Source organism: Podarcis vaucheri (genome assembly GCF_965113315.1).
Source record: "Podarcis vaucheri genome assembly, chromosome: 9".
In the NCBI taxonomy this organism is placed as follows: Eukaryota; Metazoa; Chordata; class Lepidosauria; order Squamata; family Lacertidae; genus Podarcis; species Podarcis vaucheri.
The window spans coordinates 25,266,871-25,284,913 of record NC_138767.1 but is presented as its reverse complement, the minus strand read 5'-3'; the positions used below and the strand labels follow the sequence as shown (position 1 = coordinate 25,284,913).

At 41.6% G+C, this 18,043-nt stretch overlaps 1 protein-coding gene across 1 annotated transcript in view; it reads left to right on the top strand.

The window, feature by feature from the left end:
* COL25A1 (collagen type XXV alpha 1 chain) overlaps positions 1-18,043 on the top strand; it is a 305,319-nt gene that overhangs the window by 173,734 nt on the left and 113,542 nt on the right. The window contains exon 6 of the mRNA XM_082237135.1: positions 17,954-17,980. Coding sequence (XP_082093261.1) covers positions 17,954-17,980 — 27 coding nt within the window. The remainder of the gene's footprint in view (positions 1-17,953; positions 17,981-18,043) is intronic.

The window sequence follows — 18,043 nt, the reverse complement described above, 5'->3', positions numbered from 1 at the left end:
TCTCATGGTGATTAATGTCCATTTCTGCAGTTCAGGAAGGCTGAAACTTGGGAAGAGAGCTGTTGCTTCAGCAATGAACTAGGTCACACTGGGAGCTGGTGGCTCCACCTCTTCCTGGCTCTTGATTAGGCCTTGATCTGGACAGGTTCTTCCATGTGCTTCCTTCTCTTTCGGAGTAGTCTGACATTTATTATATTATTATTTGTTAAATTTCTATACTCCCCTTCATCCAGGAATCACAGGGTGGTTTGCAGTATAAAAGCACAAAAATACATACAGTAGTAACGAATAAAAATGCATGTAGCTGTTCAGCAGCTCTGAAATTCCTGCCTAGCTTACCATATTTTCTGCTCGTCTGAGAGCTGGCCAAGAACTCAGGCATCTGGTTTGGTGACCTCCAGTCCTGACACAATAATGTCTGGATGCAACAGCCCTTCAGGGTTTTTGTTGGGCAGGGTTTTTGCCCCGGGGTGTGGAAACCCTCTCTTTTAAGCTGAAGTGCAACAAACAGCAATTCGGGTTTTCCAGTTTGCAGACTGCTCCAATTCTGTTTTAAAGAGAGGGTTTTCATGGGGACAGCTCTGGAGCTTAAAACAAAAAAGAGCACTTGGACATGAAGCTTTAACATGCAGGCTGTGCCTGGAATGCACAAAGGAAGGGGAAGTGTGGATAAGCCCTTAGTTTGCTTTTGCAAACATTTGTTGCAGATTGTATCATTTGGCATCATATAATGAAACAGAATAATACATATTATACTCAAACCATTGTGGTAATAGACTTTAGGAGTTTCTTGCCACATAAATGATATAATGCATATAAATATGTATGGAATGCCATGGTCTTCTGTACAGGACATTGGCATAATTTCTAGGGAAGGTTGAATCCCAGCATCTTACATTTATAAATTAAACCGTACAATATGGCATAGGTCCTTGAAATTCTCACAAGACTGCGGGATGTACTTAACTTTCCAATGGAAACCAACTAGGGTTTCAAAATGCTTAACTTTAGCTGGATTGCACCCAGCATTTGTAGATTTGTTGTTGTTTAGTCGTTTAGTCGTGTCCGACTCTTCGTGACCCCATGGACCAGAGCACGCCAGGCACTTCTGTCCTCCACTGCCTCCCGCACTTTGATCAAACTCATGCTAGTAGCTTCAAGAACACCATCCAACCATCTCATTCTCTGTCGTCCCCTTTTCCTTGTGCCATCCATCTTTCCCAACATCAGGGTCTTTTCCAGGGAGTCTTCTCTTCTCATGAAGTATTGGAGCCTCAGCTTCACGATCTGTCCTTCCAGTGAGCGCTCAGGGCTGATTTCCTTCAGAATGGAGAGGTTTTATCTTCTTGCAGTCCATGGGACTCTCAAGAGTCTCCTCCAGCACCATAATTCAAAAGCATCAGTTCTTCGGCGATCAGCCTTCTTTATGGTCCAGCTCTCACTTCCATACATCACTACTGGGAAAACCATGGCTTTTACTATACGGACCTTTGTTGGCAAGGTGATGTCTCTGCTTTTTAAGATGTTGTCTAGGTTTGCCATCGCCTTTCTCCCAAGGAGCAGGCGTCTTTTAATTTCGTGACTGCTGTCACCATCTGCACTGATCATGGAGCCCAAGAAAGTAAAATCTCTCACTGCCTCCATTTCTTCCCCATCCATTTGCCAGGAGGTGATGGGCCCAGTGGCCATGATCTTCGTTTTTTTGATGTTGATCTTCAGACCATATTTTGCGCTCTCCTCTTTCACCCTCATTAAAAGGTTCTTTAATTCCTCTTCACTTTCTGCCATCAAGGTTGTGTCATCTGCATATCTGAGGTTGTTGATATTTCTTCCGGCAATCTTAATTCCGGCTTGGGATTCATCCAGCCCAGCCTTTCGCATGATGAATTCTGCATATAAGTTAAATAAGCAGGGAGACAATATACAGCCTTGCCGTACTCCTTTCCCAATTTGGAACCAATCAGTTGTTCCATATCCAGTTCTAACTGTAGCTTCTTGTCCCACATAGAGATTTCACAGGAGACAGATGAGGTGATCAGGCACTCCCATTTCTTTAAGAACTTGCCATAGTTTGCTGTGGTCAACACAGTCAAAGGCTTTTGCATAGTCAATGAAGCAGAAGTAGATGTCTTTCTGGAACTCTCTAGCTTTCTCCATAATCCAGCGCATGTTTGCAATTTGGTCTCTGGTTCCTCTGCCTCTTCTAAATCCAGCTTGCACTTCTGGGAGTTCTCGGTCCACAATTTGTAGATTTACATTTCACTTATATTGTGTTTGAGGCTGCAACACAAGTAGGTGATAAATTTGCAGGCTTGTGAGCTTATGAGGGTGGGTGGAAAGAAAGGAATGACAGGTCCTCAAGAGTAATTTTAAAACCACATATTCCTTTGAAAAGTTCAAAATGTCATCATATTCTATAGGTGATATTTTGACAACCAAATACTTCAGAACAGCATCTCAATTATTGGTATTTCCAATGAAAACACATTGTCACATGGACATGGGAAGTGGGGTGGGGGTAGGGGAATCCTACGCTTTGGTTGCGTTTTATATTACCATCTCAGAAATTCTGTCTCTTGGGAAATACTTTACAAAGCTATTGCTTCATATCAATATTTTACTGCTACTATTCGCCTACAGACCAGTTATGACTTGGGGATGCAAACCATCACCTCTTTTACAATCAAATTTTATAGTGGTATTTGTGGATATTGCAAGAGGAAACCATTTCTGGTTTTTTGTTTTGTTTTTTTAAAAAACATTCTTAAAAGAATATAAAGTCATAGCAGAATTCATAAGTGATATAAATGTTAACTTCAGGGAACAAAAATATTCTCTGAAGTAGGAAACTATACAAAGGGAAGTTGCTGCAGTTTGGTGCACAGGAGAACAATACATCCTCTTTGTCTTAATACACTAAAATGCAAAAAAATACAGTAGTGGAAAAGTATATTGCTTGCAGAAAGACTACAAGCACAAGGCAGTGCTGAGTATAGTGTCATTTCTAGGATATTTTATTTGATTTGTATACCACCCTTCATCCGTCTTAACTAGTGCCATTGAGTAAATTCAGGGCAAATAAATGTTTCAAATCAGAGGAGATTTCTTGTGGCACTAGCATTATTTGGTGGTGCTAGTACATTAAGTAAAGATTTCCTATAGTCATAATCATATGGATACTGATGGCACTTTCCTGAGCATATGGAGAATGAATATCACCTGTTTAAAGCCCTCGTCAATAACTAATGACTTTTTTTCTTAACTGAACAAGGGCCATGGTGCCAGCAACACTGGCTCTTTCCACCTGCTCCCTTAGGAGCCAGGATATCAGTGTGGGCATGAGCAGAGAGTCTTCCCAAAGGCAAAAGTCTGAAATTCTGTCGCTGTGCATACTTTGAAGAGGAGGTTAAATTGAGCATTAAAGTCAAGTGATTTCTATCTTGGGATAAGTGAAAATATGCTTAGAAACTTCTCTGTCACTAGTGTGATAGAATTTGATTGATATCTTCTCTTCTCAGTTAAATGAGTGTTGAAGTTGTTAAATCTTCATCTCTTTCTTTTTCATCCCCTTTCCAGTACATGCCCTTCTTGAAATGGTATGCGTATGAAATTAGCCTGATCTAATTCCTCTCTTTATATACTGTTACAGATGCGCTCTCATCTCTCTCATCGCTTACTTACCCCTACCATTTTATCTTTGGTTGTTGTTTCTGGATACAAACAATAGATAATAGTAACTTTAATTATAGAACATGTATGAAGAACATCTGACCTGTGGACCATATGAGACCAGCGAGGGTTCCTTTTTTAAAAAAATAATAATTAAATTTTATTAAATACAAAAAAGAAATAGATGCAAGTAACCAAATACAAAAAAGAAAAAGATACAAATAACCAAAGGAAAGAAAAGAAAAAAAGATAAAGAAGACAAAGTTTTTACATATACACATGCATATAGTTATTTACACATCTGTAAAACAATGTTCAAAAAAGAAGAAAAAAGCATATAGGAAAAAGAAGAAAAGTTAAAAATGGAAAACCACAAACAACAATTTTGAATCTGTACTTGCATACAATTATGTATTTCCATCCTACAGATATCAGTCTTGATTAAAATATTTTAAAAGACTACCACCGTTTACACCACATGTCTTTTATATTTCATTCACCATAACCTCTGTTCTTCGTATCCTTCCTATAGGCTTCCTTGATATCTTGCTTTCTATTCTTTATACTACTCACAAGCTTAATCTAAACACAGCCAAATTTTGGTAGTTGAGCCCTGGTTTTGTAAATATTCATTTAGACATTCCCACTGTTTCATGACCATAGTTTTGGGTTTCCTCCTTATTAAATCCATCAATTTAGCTAATTCCAGATACTCACAAAGTTTTCCCAACCAGTCTCTTTTTGTTGGAATGTTATTTCCTTTCCAATGGCTGGCTATCAAAACTCTCTGTTGTTGCGTATAAAAATACGTCAGTTTTGTCCTTTGGGATATCTTTGTCCAAAATTCCTAATAGGTAGGCTTCTGCCCTCTTATTGTGTGAGGCCTTTATCAATTTTTTTATCTCTTCGTGGATCATATTCCAGAATATTTTAATCTCTGGGCATGTCCACCACATATGGTGAGGGTTCCTAATTTAAACCGTGAAGTTGTTTCCTCCACTCACCTGATGTCATGTGATGTCAGGTATAGGACAGATGTAGCCATGGCTGCAGAGAAACAACTTTGAGCCTTAGATTGTGCTTCCAATTGCTCCTTTGTCAGTATGGCTTCAATTCAGTACCATTTAGATTTAGTTGGTTCTTCACCTGCAGAACAGGTTATCCAGCCCTGGAATAGATGTTCTGCTGAAAATTAAAACAGAATACTTGCTTGGCATTCTAGATACCAGCAAAAATCCCATAGACTCTCTTTTGGAATTTCAGGAAAGAAAGCTGGAGGCAGTATTGGGCAGTGTACCCAGACTTCCTTTGCTTGGAATCATGGGCCAATGGAATTCCACAATAATTTTGGCTACAGGTCTGTTAGTTGCTCCAGCAAGTCAGCTGCATTCTCATCTGAAGGCCTCCATGACCATTTTTCACATTGATCTAAATCTTCAAATAGCTTTGAAATATCCCAAGGATGCAAGTTTCTCTTAAGAATATGACAGCACTGCAAATGAGTGCTGTTATAGTAGACAAGTACAAGCTCTATCTGATAGTATCATTTAGCCCCAAAGCCCCATTCCTTATGAATATTAGTATTTTTGTATCATTGAAAATCACATAAGGCATTTTTCTTTTGGTGATTGCAATAGAAAGGAAGAAAGTAATTAGCTACAAGCATTGTGTAGTTTCAGTCCCAGTTGACTGGGATCCTCCACGAGACCCGTCCAAAAAGCATTGCCCTCGTTCTCAATTGTCTCTGAATTATTTATGCTTGGTAATGTCTAGTCCAATCTGGTTGGCTTTGTAGTTTCTTTGCCATCCTATCTACAGTGTTGTCATCCTGTTCATTGTGTGATTTCTGGTTGGCTGGGATCTCCCAAACAGCAGGAAAACATTCTGATAATTTAGTCTCACAATTCAGGGTTTTCTCAGGAACCCATCAACCACCACTCCTTTCAGCATGGGCACTGAAAGAGGAGAGCCTTCAGTGCAAACTTTTTTTTTTTAGTAAAGGTTCCTCATGATCTGACTTGTAGATGTTGAATATACAGAACCTAGTCACCAGGAGCTTATCTTAAAATCAGCGAGAACAATGAGATATTTAAAATAACAAGGGCTTATGTCTCAGTATAGGCAGGAAATAATAAGGGTTCAGCTTTGGAAAAAGCAATCAATAAATACATCTGGAAAATTGCACAGAATCTTAAAATTAAAAACTGTGGAAAGAAACCTGGAAAACATTTGTGCAGAGAAACATTGATAGCAGATAGAGGGACAGTAATATTTCAGTCTGGTAATGCAAAAGGATCCCACAATGGAGAAGGGAGCAATTATCATGCTGTATGGTACTCTCTTTCAACTCTACTTCGAGTTTTACTATCCATGTTCAGCTCTTAACATTTTGCATATGAGGAAAAACTGAGAGGCTGGCTCAGTGGCTGCAGTGTATCTTCATCGATCCATATATTGTACTGGATCTCATGAACTTACAACACAGCAAGCTTACAGCTGCGTGAGGGGCTGTACATGGAGGCAACCCAAAGCCATTACTATGAAAAAGCAGTGAGTTTGCACTCATCCTTAGATTTTCTAATCAAAGGTTCATTCCATCTTCTTTTTTAAAGTTTCTTAATTACCTGGTGAATAAAGTTATGCAATCCAAATATTTGTATAGTTAACTTTAATACATTGTCTCTGCTTGATGAGCAATTACGTTCTCCAGTTTGTACATGGACATAGATTTCTAGCTGAGACCTAACTGATGTTCAGTTGTATGACACTAAAATCTCTTTTGTTAATCATATTATGTTATGGTTATTAATTACAAAATTACAAATCACACATGAACACTCCCTCCCCTCCCTCCCCCCTCTCTTTTGGGGGGCCTTGAACAAGGTTCAACTTGAGATTTGCCATGGTTATCATTCCTAGATCCTTAGATGTGTATTCACTTTATTCTCCTTTCTAACATGTAATATTCAGTATTCCCATTTTACCAGTGCCATTTTTCAATTTGTATCCTAACCTCGAAAGCTTTTGCAATTCCTCCTATGAACTATCTTCCAGTTCAATATTGACACCATCAGCTCCTTCATCCAAGACATTCGTTGAAATGCCATATTTCCATTAACATTGTTATGCACCCATTATATTTTAGCTTTTTCCAGCCAATAATTCCATCTTCACCTCCATATGTAAGCCACAATATATCTCCGCTTGTCACCTCAGAACTGGTTTCTCTAGCAAAAATGGAAAGCTGGTTGCAAGTGAGCAACTTATTTATCTGTTGTTTGATCTAATGTTTATTTCTTATTATTTTCCCAACTTTACAAAGATAAGAGGGTGTGTGTGTGTGTGTGTGTGCGTGTGTGTGCGTGTGTGTGTGTAAAAGTGATATCGTTTACTATATAGTTTATTGGTTGTTTTATAACAACCTTAATCTCTTCTACCTTGAAACTTTGGAGTATGTAAAGGTACATTCTTTTGAAAACAGAAATATAAGATAATTGAGTTAACATCTGATTAAAGCAGTTAAAATGTCACTGATATCCAAGCTCTTTGGGAGCAATCCTGCTAGCAAAGTGCACCCATATGGAGTTTCCCCCTAGCTGCTAGTACATCTCTTCCTTCCCCGTCAGGCTTCCTTTGAGTCAGGTTGCATCACAGCCAGCATGTTCGACCCCAAAGTTCTTCCATGGATCCCACTGGGAGCATCTTATCCTTCCTCAGGTTTCCTCCACCTTCTCTAAGGGCTAGCAATTACTCGTGAGTGCCTAAGAATCATGAGCTGCTGGGTGCCATTAGGGGATGCAGATGGAAGCTTCTCAACCAAGCTCCTAAAAGTTAGAGGTCAAATACAAAGGCACAATAGACCTTTGACATGGAGCAGTTCCATAGCTGTTGGGAAGTCACTGGGAATGCTGTCTACCCATTTTTGTGGCGTTTTTACTTTTTGAAATATGGCAACCCTACCCAAATTTGTTGTATGTGCCTTTGTTTGGTGCACAGTTGGTAGATACAAGAAGCTTCATCTAGAAATGACACATGGATGTAGGTGTCAGGGCAGGAGTCAGGTGCAGGCCAGTAAGCAAGAAGCAGACTTCCCAATAAGTCTTGCCCCTATCAGTTGCCAAGAATGATGGCAAGTTCCCACCTTCAATCCCTCTAAGGCTCATTCTCTGGGGGTTGTTTCCCAAGCAGTTTCAAACTGCACATGGGCATCTCTAATCTCTGTTCTGCTCTATCCATCACTCTTTGTGTCCTTAGAGACAAGGGTAGAGGGGAGCTTGTCACATTAGGAGAGGCAGACTCCCTGTATTCTTCTCCTCCCTGTATTGCCCCCTCTCCTCTGCTTCTGCCTTGGAGTCTGAATTGCTCTCTAGCACAGGTTCTTTCTGCTCACTAAACCCTGCTGCCTCTGCCTCATCTGGTACCTGCCCCTTTCTCCTTCTGATCTCTCCCCTTTGTCCCAGCACCAGTCTCCAGACTCTGAGCCTTCTTCCTCTGAGGTTTCCCTTGGGGATTCTCTGCTGCCTCTCAGTGGCGTGGGGAGTGCAGGGGGGCCCGGCCGCACCGGGCGCAACATCTGGGGGGGCGCACTCGCACTCGCAGCTCTCTGCCCCTACCTGGCTCACTCACTCTCTCTCACTTTAATTACATCAGTATTTTCATAACAAACAATACATGTGCTTAGGGGGTAAGGGTTTCTTTAACTAATCTAGTGGAAGAGACTCAAGTGCTAAAATCCACGTGTTAGGGGGCGCAAATTACTTGCCTTGCCCCGGGTGCTGACAACCCACACTACGCCACTGCTGCCTCTCACCACTCCTCATCACCTAGTCAATCCCTGACAGTAGAAGAAGGCAAAATATATTTTGTACTCTGCTCGAACCTTGCCTCTGTGCTGTGAATTTGAAGCCGGGAATTGTATTTAACACTGGAGGACCCTGTTTTGCATTTACACAATTGTAAACTCCCTTGTAGTTGATACATTATTCCAGCATCTGTGTCCTGGCTCCCACCCAAACCACGCAGACGGGGGCTCCTGAAAGTAAGAAAGAGATTATTATTCAGGCAAGTGCTGGTACAGGTGCGGCAGCTGACAAAGACCTCAGGAGTCACAATTCAAGAATTCAGGAGCAGGGAGAGAAGTTCAGAACTGGCCAGAAGTGGCAAAGATGCAACAAGAAGTTTCCTGACCACCCTACTGAGAATTTAAAGATTTTCATGGCCTACTCAGTTGCTAGACACTCCTGCCTTGTGGGGATGTGGAGGTTGCATGCATGTGCTTTGTCAAGGTGGGTGGGTCTGCAAAGGTGGCGTCTGGTTCTAGGCAATGATACTCCTGTTCAGCCTCAACTGCCTCTTGCTCAGCCTTGCCTCCTCATCTGTTGAAAGCCCTCCCAGCCTCCAATGAGCAACTCTGCTTTGCAGGAAGTGCAGGGGGCAGAGTCAGCACCCCTGCTCCCTCCTCCAAGGCAGCTGAAGTCAGGGAGGAAGGGAGATTCCCCCACTCCAACCCAGTGGCATAGCGTGGGGGGGCAGGGGGGGCTGGCCGCACCGGGCGCAACATCTGGGGGTTAGGGGGCGCAAATTACTTGCCTTGCCCCGGGTGCTGACAACCCACGCTACGCCACTGCTCCAACCCAGGTTCCTACAATGCAGTCCTCCCTTCTCTTCCTCCTGAATCAGAACCTGCCAAGGGCTCATGACAGTCTAAACAGAACTGATGTCGATCATCAGATCCGAAGTCGAATCTCCTTGCGCCACTGGGATGGGAACCAGAGAATCAGTGACATGAAAGCTCAGCTTTTCAAATTTAGGCTAAAATAATTAAATATTCTTTTGTGAACTTCAGTTTACCTAAAGTGAGTAAGTGAAAGCATGTGAGGGTAAAGAAAACGTTAAGCTCTCACAGAGGATTTAATTGCTTCCACTTGCAGGAGGTGCTGTTTTCCTATGTTTAATTTTGCATTGTGTTAGGAAAGGCGCATTCTTCCCTCATCCCGGCAATCTTAAAAGCCTTAAATTCCATTTGACTTGATAAGTCGTCTTTTTAAGCCTCCTCCTCCTCTTCTCTGCTCCTATTTTCCTTCCAGTTCTGGGCTGCTTTAATTGCTTCCATATGGTTGAGTCTTGTGATTAGCATCAAGCTTCCCGTGCCCAACAGACTCCCTCAACGCAGCTCAGTCAAACATTCATACCTATTGAAGAAAATGCTCAGTAATAAAGATATCATCACAAGGATACCCTTAAAAAAAAGGGAAGCAATCTTTTTCCATGGCTGTGACCTGATAAGTGGGGCTGACTGAGAAATTCGGCAGCCTCTATTTGGTTCACTCTCCCCCCTGCCCATTTCCCCCCACTTCGCTTCATGGTCCCTTTAATCTTCAGTGCAGAATGAAAGGTGTGAAGTTATAAATCCGTTTATAGCTGTTGCTCACTTTCCAAGCTTAGCAGAGTTTGACATTGTAATAAACACTGGTCTTCTGTGGAAAGGTGGGACAGAGTACTTTGATAAAAAAAATTTTTTTTACATAGTCTCAACTTCTTCTATTATAAATTCTAAGGCAGACGTTTTATTCCTTTCAGACTGGTTGTATGTGTGGGGTTCATTCTCTCTCTCTTTCTCTCTCGTACAGATTTGTGGCTGGTTGATTTATTGTTCTGCTTCCTGAATTTCAATGCAGTCATTTCTGGTGACTGCCATGAATATATATTAACAATAATACTATACCCTAGTCAATTGAACTTCCTCCTTCTATTGAATCCTATCAGCATACTTTCCAGTATCTGACAAAGGGAAATAGGTATATATGTTTAAGATTAAGTGAACAAGTGGTTTGTATAATGGCAGGGAGCAACCAAATGAGTTAACCCCTTCCACAGGGTCAAGTAACTGGGCCTGTCAAAGACTTGGTGAGGTATTAACTTGTAAACAAGCTTCTTTTATTCACACACAACCCAATATCACATTGACATTTAGCTATCAACCTAAAACAGGTGACTAAATGAAGATTGTGGTCCACTGGGTGGTTCTTAGCTGGCCACCTACTGATTGCTGGTTGCTGAGATGTCTGAGGGAGGACCATAGCTCAGTGGCAGAACATCTGTTTTGTAGGCAGAAGGTCCCAGGTTCAGTCCCCCAATTAAGGCTGAGAATATATCCTGCCTGAAACCCTGGAGAGCTGCTGTCTGTGTAGACAATACTGAGCTAGATAGACCAGTGGATCTGACTCAGTATAAAGCAACTCCATTGAAGACTCTTTTGAAACTTCACAGGAGGCAGTGATGGCCACCAACTTAGATGGTTTTAAAATTTGATTTGGCAAATTGATGGAGGAGAGGTTTGTCAATGGCTCCTAGCCATGATGGCTATGTTCTACCTCCACAGTTGGAGGCAGAAATGCTTCTGAATATTAGTTGCTGGAAACCACAGGAAAGGAGGATACTCTTGTGTTGACATCCTGCTTGCTGGTCTCCCGCAGACATCTGGCTGGCCATTGTGAGAACAAGGATACTGGGCTGGATGGGTCATTGGCATGGTCCAGCAGGCTGTTCTTATGTTCTTAGAGTTACTCAAGTGGAAGTAGAGGAAGCAGTACTGAGAGAGAGAAATGGAAGCTTTACTGCAGAACCACCGTGAACTTTTAGGAGCATTTGCAGTTTTAATCCTTGGCATTCTGTAGCTTCTAGTCTAACGCTTTTCTTAAAACATAGCCAAATTCAATAAAGTCAAAACCACACCACTTAAGTTTCAGAGCTCTCATAACAGACAACAAAGAAAATAATATTCCAAGAAGCACAACAATGTGGTCGTTCCACTCCCAAGACTTTCTGTATCCCTTCTCATGATTCAGCACATTTCTCTGCTGATAAGTGTTTGTGGGACCACGATAAAGTTGGACCGTGAAACCAAATTGTTATGATAAGATGGCTACTTTTTTGTGAGCCAAAGTTTGATGGAATTAAAACTAATGATTCTACTAGTTTTTGTTTCTAACCAGATTAAACTGTTTTCCATATTAAAAAAAACAAGTCCACTATGATGTTATCTTCTAGTGAGATGCCCACTATGCAGGGTTCAGACTCACTCCTTCAGCTAATTTGCTCAGCTATACTCAGTATTTTTTATCACCAAAATAGGTGATTAAAAATATTTCAAATCTCTCTTGGGAGCTTGTGGACTCTCCTTCCTTGGAGGCTTTTAAACAAAAGTTGGATGACTATCTGTCATGGATGCCTTAGCTGAGATTCCTGCATTGCAGGAGGTTGACTAGATGACCCTTGGGGTCCCTTCCAACTCTACAATTATATGATTCTATATGGAGGTGCCACAGTACTGATGTCTTCAACTCAGATTTGGTTTATGACAGGAATGGGAACCTCTCGCCTGCGGGCCAAATCTGGCTTGCCACAAATCTCAATTTGGCCCTGAAGTGGTTTTCCTCACATCCACTTGCCCCACATCTAATGTCAGATGTGAGGCAGGCAGAAATGTAGTTGGAACAGCTGCATGACTCAGTTCTCCATGGGGAACTCAGTTGCACAGCTAATCCCTGCAGAAGTAAGACTAGAAGTCTCTACCACCTGATAGATGGTGACTTCAAAGCTGCTTATAAGTGGCACTTCAAAGCACTGTGCAGGGTTCCTTGCAATCTTTGTATGGTGCTTGGAAGTCCTGATGATTATCTCCTGACCCCTCTCACACATCATATTTAGCCTGCAAGGGGTAAAATAATCAGATTAAATTCCCCAACCCTAGTTTATGATACCTTTCATCCTTCAGTAATTACAATCTTGCAATCAATCAATCAATCAAGACCAAAGAGGTTGTTTCTCAGAAAAGATATTGCAAACATATCTGGAAGTTAAATGGAGTGGATATATCAAGTACATTTTTTGAGGTTTGGGGGAGGTATTTTTTCAGATAGGAAGCTGGACACTTCTTAAAAAGCAGGAAGTGGCAAAAACAGAATAGGGTTTTGCTTTTGTTTTGTATTTCTATAGAACGAGGGATGTACCAGCATTGGAACTGTACAATGGCAAACTTATTCCTCAACTTCTGCATGGGCTCCAGGTGTGGATCTCTGGGAATTTACACCCTTTGGATGTTATTCAGAATGAAGGCACACAATCATTGCTGTTACTTGTCCCATTGATTTATGTAGAGCTATGTTGACCATAACAGCAATACAAATAGTGGCATTTGACTAAAAATGATATTTAGTAAGCCTTGCTGCCCTCTTAGAGTAGCCTTTGAGGAAATGAACACTCTTGGAAGGGGTTTGTTTCATCTCTTAGTTCAGGCTTTTCTGAACAAAGTTCTGAGATAGCTTTTACCAAAAGCTTTTGAAACAGATATTGTCTGATATATCCCTTCAAATGGACAGAGCAACTGTATCAGTTTCTAAAATAGCACCATTGTATGAGAATTTCCCTTACATTCCTGTTGTACTACCTTGTTATTTTAAGAATTTGCAGAAACAGAGAGACATGATAGCTTTTACTAAAGCCCAGTTAAATCTGATGCTCTCAGCTGTCTTAAGAAAGGTTCAGAAATATCCCATATTCTGAACATACCTGTTCTTGTGGTTTAAACGGAGTTGAAGACCTCACACATGTGATTATATATTGATTGTTGTCTGCTCTGAGAAAATATTACTTGGGACAAATTTTGGTGAGAGATGTGGAGAGGTGTGACCATGCACCTGTAATTTATTTACTGGGTGGACAGGGTAAATATGCAACAGTGAAGACTGCACATTTTCTATCTGTAGTAACTGATAGGAGGAGAAAATGCTGAGGAGAAAAAGTGAGAATGTTGTGTCTTGTCAGGGAAATTTCACACATTAAGTATTTATATGTTATATAATTTTATTAAGATTTGCATACATTCATTTCATTTTAACATTTGTTAAAGGAGGAACAACAATTTTCAAGGGGGCATGTTGTCATCTGCTAGGGAAATTTAATTTATATTACCCTATTAAATGTATGGCTGATGACTAGATTTAAGAAACCTGAATCTGATCGACTTGATTGACATAACTTGGACAGCTCTGACATCACACCATTGGAAAAAATCTAAATTTTACTCAGAGTAAGCCTATTGAAATGAATGGACCTAAGATAGTCATGTTCATTAACTTCATTGAGACTACTCTGTGTGAATCTTAGTGGAATACTACCCAATTTATGGTTATTTGTTAGCGGCTCTATAACACGTCTGAGTTGGTCTGTAATGTTGCTGGCCTAGTTTGTGGTTCATTTGCAACTTAGGCTAAGCATGCTTCAGAGCCAGTTGAACGGACATAGCTGGTGGACCTTCAGGAAAGGCCTGAGAATACTGGGTAGAAGGGGGAATGTGGGGGGGGGCATGGATGGAGGCTGCTCATGCAAATTGTACTCAGCTGTGGGCCAGCTGGAAGCTGGAGACATGTTTTGCTCTGTGCTGGATCCCAGGCTGTGACTTGTGAACTTCTCTGGAAATGTAAGGGAGAAGCAAAATATTTTAATACTTTGAGCACTTCCATCATATGCTCAGGTTGTATATAGGTAAAGGTAAAGGTAAAGGGACCCCTGACAGTTAAGTCCAGTCGCCGCGCTCATCTCGCTTTACTGGCCGAGGGAGCCGGCTTCTAGGTCATGTGGCCAGCGTGACTAAGCTGCTTCTGGCAAACCAGAACAGCACACGGAAACACTGTTTACCTTCCCACTAGAGTGGTACCTATTTATCTACTTGAACTTTGACGTGCTTTCGAACTGCTAGGTTGGCAGGAGCAGGGACCAAACAATGGGAGCTCACCCCGGCATAGGGATTCGAACCACCGACCTTCTGATCGGCAAGCCAGGTGGTATATACGTGTGACTAAAACCATATATACCTACAGACACCACAGTCTCCACTCCTAGAGTCTCTCACTGCTCAGATATTTGGGTGGTACATAGCAGTATGTTAGGAATTATTTCTGGAAGTAGTAAGAATAGGACCAGTTCACATTCTAGTTGTGAAATATTTATCTTAGCAGCAGAGGATTGCATTCAATCACTCCATAGGAACATGGACAACACGCTGTGAGAATTACCTCCGGATTGTATCTTGCACATGTTAAAAGATGCTCTAATGGGGCATAGATGCATACATGGTGTTCCTGCATCACACACACAGCTGATCACCTGTTTGAGGGAGGAGGGAACTGAATCCAGGCACTTTCATTCCATTCTCTCCTCTCAACAGGTGATCAGTGCTGCCACAGATAAAATGGCCATATGTTCTATGTTCTCTTGCATTCATAAGTGTGAACACAAACCACTTTTGCACATGAGATTCTCTGGATTGCAGCCAGAATGTTTAAGGCAGAGGATGTGGGTTTTACATTTAAGGTACTCCTTTGAGTAAAATAAAAGCATAGCTCATGGAAATAACACAGTGTAAACAATATTGTATACCCTGTTACTGAACAAGATGGAAGGGCAAAGTATTTTAACATGTATGAATGTTAACAGAAATAAAGTTACCTTAGCTATTGTTGAAAAATATTTGCCTCAAGTCCTTTTGCTGGCTCTTTAAAAACCTGTCCTTTTTATCCCATTAGTCTGGCACATTAACCTGGTGATCTTATATCCGAGGCCTTCAAATCTCTTCCATGTCCCTTCCGCAGCTCTTCTTCATATTTTCCTTTCACTCGTGGGAACTCCAGCTTGGTAGTGTTTTTGACCCTTTTCAACAAATCAGCCCCTTTCTCATAGTCCAGACTAGACTCCATGTGGTATTTTAAGACATGTTTCAAATTCCCTCCAAAATTGGAAGTCCCAACAGCTCCAAACCTCTGACGGCCCATTGCCAGACTCGGAAAGTCCAAATATCCCTGCATGGGGGGGGGGTCAGTCCAACCCCCCATTTCCAAATCAATCCAAACTTTGTCTTTCCAAATCTGGTTTTTTCCAAGTTCATTTGTCAAATCCAAAGGCTCATTTTCCTGCTGGGCCAAAAGTCCCTCCATCTCTGGCGCCCAAGATTCTACAACATCCTCTTCTATCATCTGCTCTGTCAGGACACACTCCTGTTTAAGTTCCTGGGTGGGCTCCATATAATTTCCTGTTCAAATGTTCTGGCCGCATTAGTCATCAAATCCACTGATAGGGCCTGAACTGTTCCAGCTGAGGTTGATGTGAGTTGTAGTCTAAAACATCTGGAGGGAACCGGGTTGGCAAAGGCTGTGTAATGTAAAATCAATATGGAAAGCCAGAGTTGAGAACTGAAGATCTGGACTTTGGTTTCTGTTTACTGGAAAAGTGCAACAATATAAACTCTGAAAAATTGGCGCAAATGGGCTGCATCCAAGAAGTATCAAACAACAACATTACCATTTTGCTTGTCAAGTACAGTTAGAATGATGATATACTCTAAAGGGGAATGGCATCCAAAATTCTCAGGATGAAAGAGAATATCTTTGCTCACTGTGTTGCACCATGCCATCTCATTTAATAAGACTTCTTTGTACACAAAAGGAGTATTTCAGAATGAAAAGTTCCTTTGCCACACTGAAGGCAAAGTGTCAGCTTTTATGGCAAATTCATAAAAACCGAATCTCCATTAGGTATGTTTGCCAAGGCAGTTTATGGTCCAAGTGCACACATGCTACTGAGCACGGAGATTAGGGAAGATGAATAGTCACAATGAAGTTAATAAAATCACTCAGAAGGTGTGCTTTGCTATTCTGCTATTCTGTTCTACTGTATTATTATTCCTTTTCATCTCTTTGTTCGGTGTTTGTAAAATGTTAGGAGCAATTCAAAGATGGCTTACCCTGTCTTAAAGATACTTCAGCAGTAAAATAATCACTGAATTGGCCTTTAAAATGGCTAAGGATATGCACCTTAAGACGAAGCTTAAAATATTAATTTATTAGCACAGTTGGTCAGCCACATACGTGAAGGTTTGGCTCTAGGAGTCCGTGTGCAAAGGCAAAATCGTGCAAAGTCAAGAACCCCCAGGACTAGTCTCCCCGCAAGGCAGAGGGCTGCTTACTGGGCGCTCCTGTGACATTCCCAGAGCAAAGTAAGCAAGGAGCACCTGCTGGGGGAATGGGCGGGAAATAAAGAAATAAATAGAGAACAGGGAATGGTGGGTCTCCCCCCCCCCGTTATTTACTTATTTATTTCCCACCCATGTAAGGTTGCGATTGCATGTGCAAAGTTGAAGCCCAATGCACTATCTGACATTGGGTTTAATTATGATGCAACTATGGTGCATCTAGTTCCTCCTCTTTCATCTTGCTTGTGGCACATCTACCACCCTGAGGAATCACATTTGTAGTGGGGGGGGGGCTGATTCAATTTTTGGAAGGCCCTGCCTTCACACTGTCCTGTTTTGTATGATAAGCCTGTTAGTTTATGCATGCAATTTTCTGGGTTAATCTGGCATGTTTTTGCAAACAGTGGTTGAGGCACTAAGTCTGTGCCTGGGCTCTAGCCTTCACAACAAGATAATTTTCAATCTGCAGGGCTCAGGGCCGGTCCTGCCATTATATAGAGGGAAGCAGCAGGTGCTGGGGGCACAGAGCGGTAGTGACATGCTGGAGTACAGAGCTGTGTGTGCCATGCAAACTATCTGTGCCTGCTTACCTCAGGTGTAGCAGAGGATGTCGTCCCATCACCAGTGTTGAATCAAAATTCAACATATACTGTATATAATCAATCATAGCACCCTGCAGGTGAGGGCCTCCTGCAAATACCATCCTATCAGGAGGTCCATGCAGTATAGTAATCAGGCCTTGGTGTTCGGCGTCCCCCCCCCATTAAATAGTAGATGGGGGCCACCTGTGTTGTCTGTTTGTGCTTATTGAAGACCTTCCTCTTCCAACAAGGCTTTCAAGTAGAGTTCTTTCCAAGTCTGCATCTGTATCAGAATTGCTTTTAAGATGTTTCAAAGATGTTATTATATGTTTTAATTGCTTCCTCACACGTGTGTTTGCTACCCTAGGCTCCTTTGGGAGGAAGGGTGGGATATATTATTATTATTATTATTATTATTATTATTATTATTATTATTAATCAAACTACAAATCTAGTTGGCTTCTGTACAAGTAATTTTGCAGGGCTCCATCTTGTCCTTCACCTCAGGTAGCAAATACCTTGTTATATGGAAGAACATTCAGTCAACTGTCCTCCCCACTGCTCGTCCCTCACTCCTGCAGTCTAAAGGCACCCGATTCATGTGAGAACCAGACATTTTTGGCTCACCGTGACCACCTATCATTTGTTAATGAATATATTTTCCTGTTTCTTTCAGGGCCCACCTGGTCCAAAAGGCGAGAAGGTGAGTCTCAGCATGCTGTTGCCACTAACACAATAAGTGGAAGCCCTCCTGGTGTTAACTGGT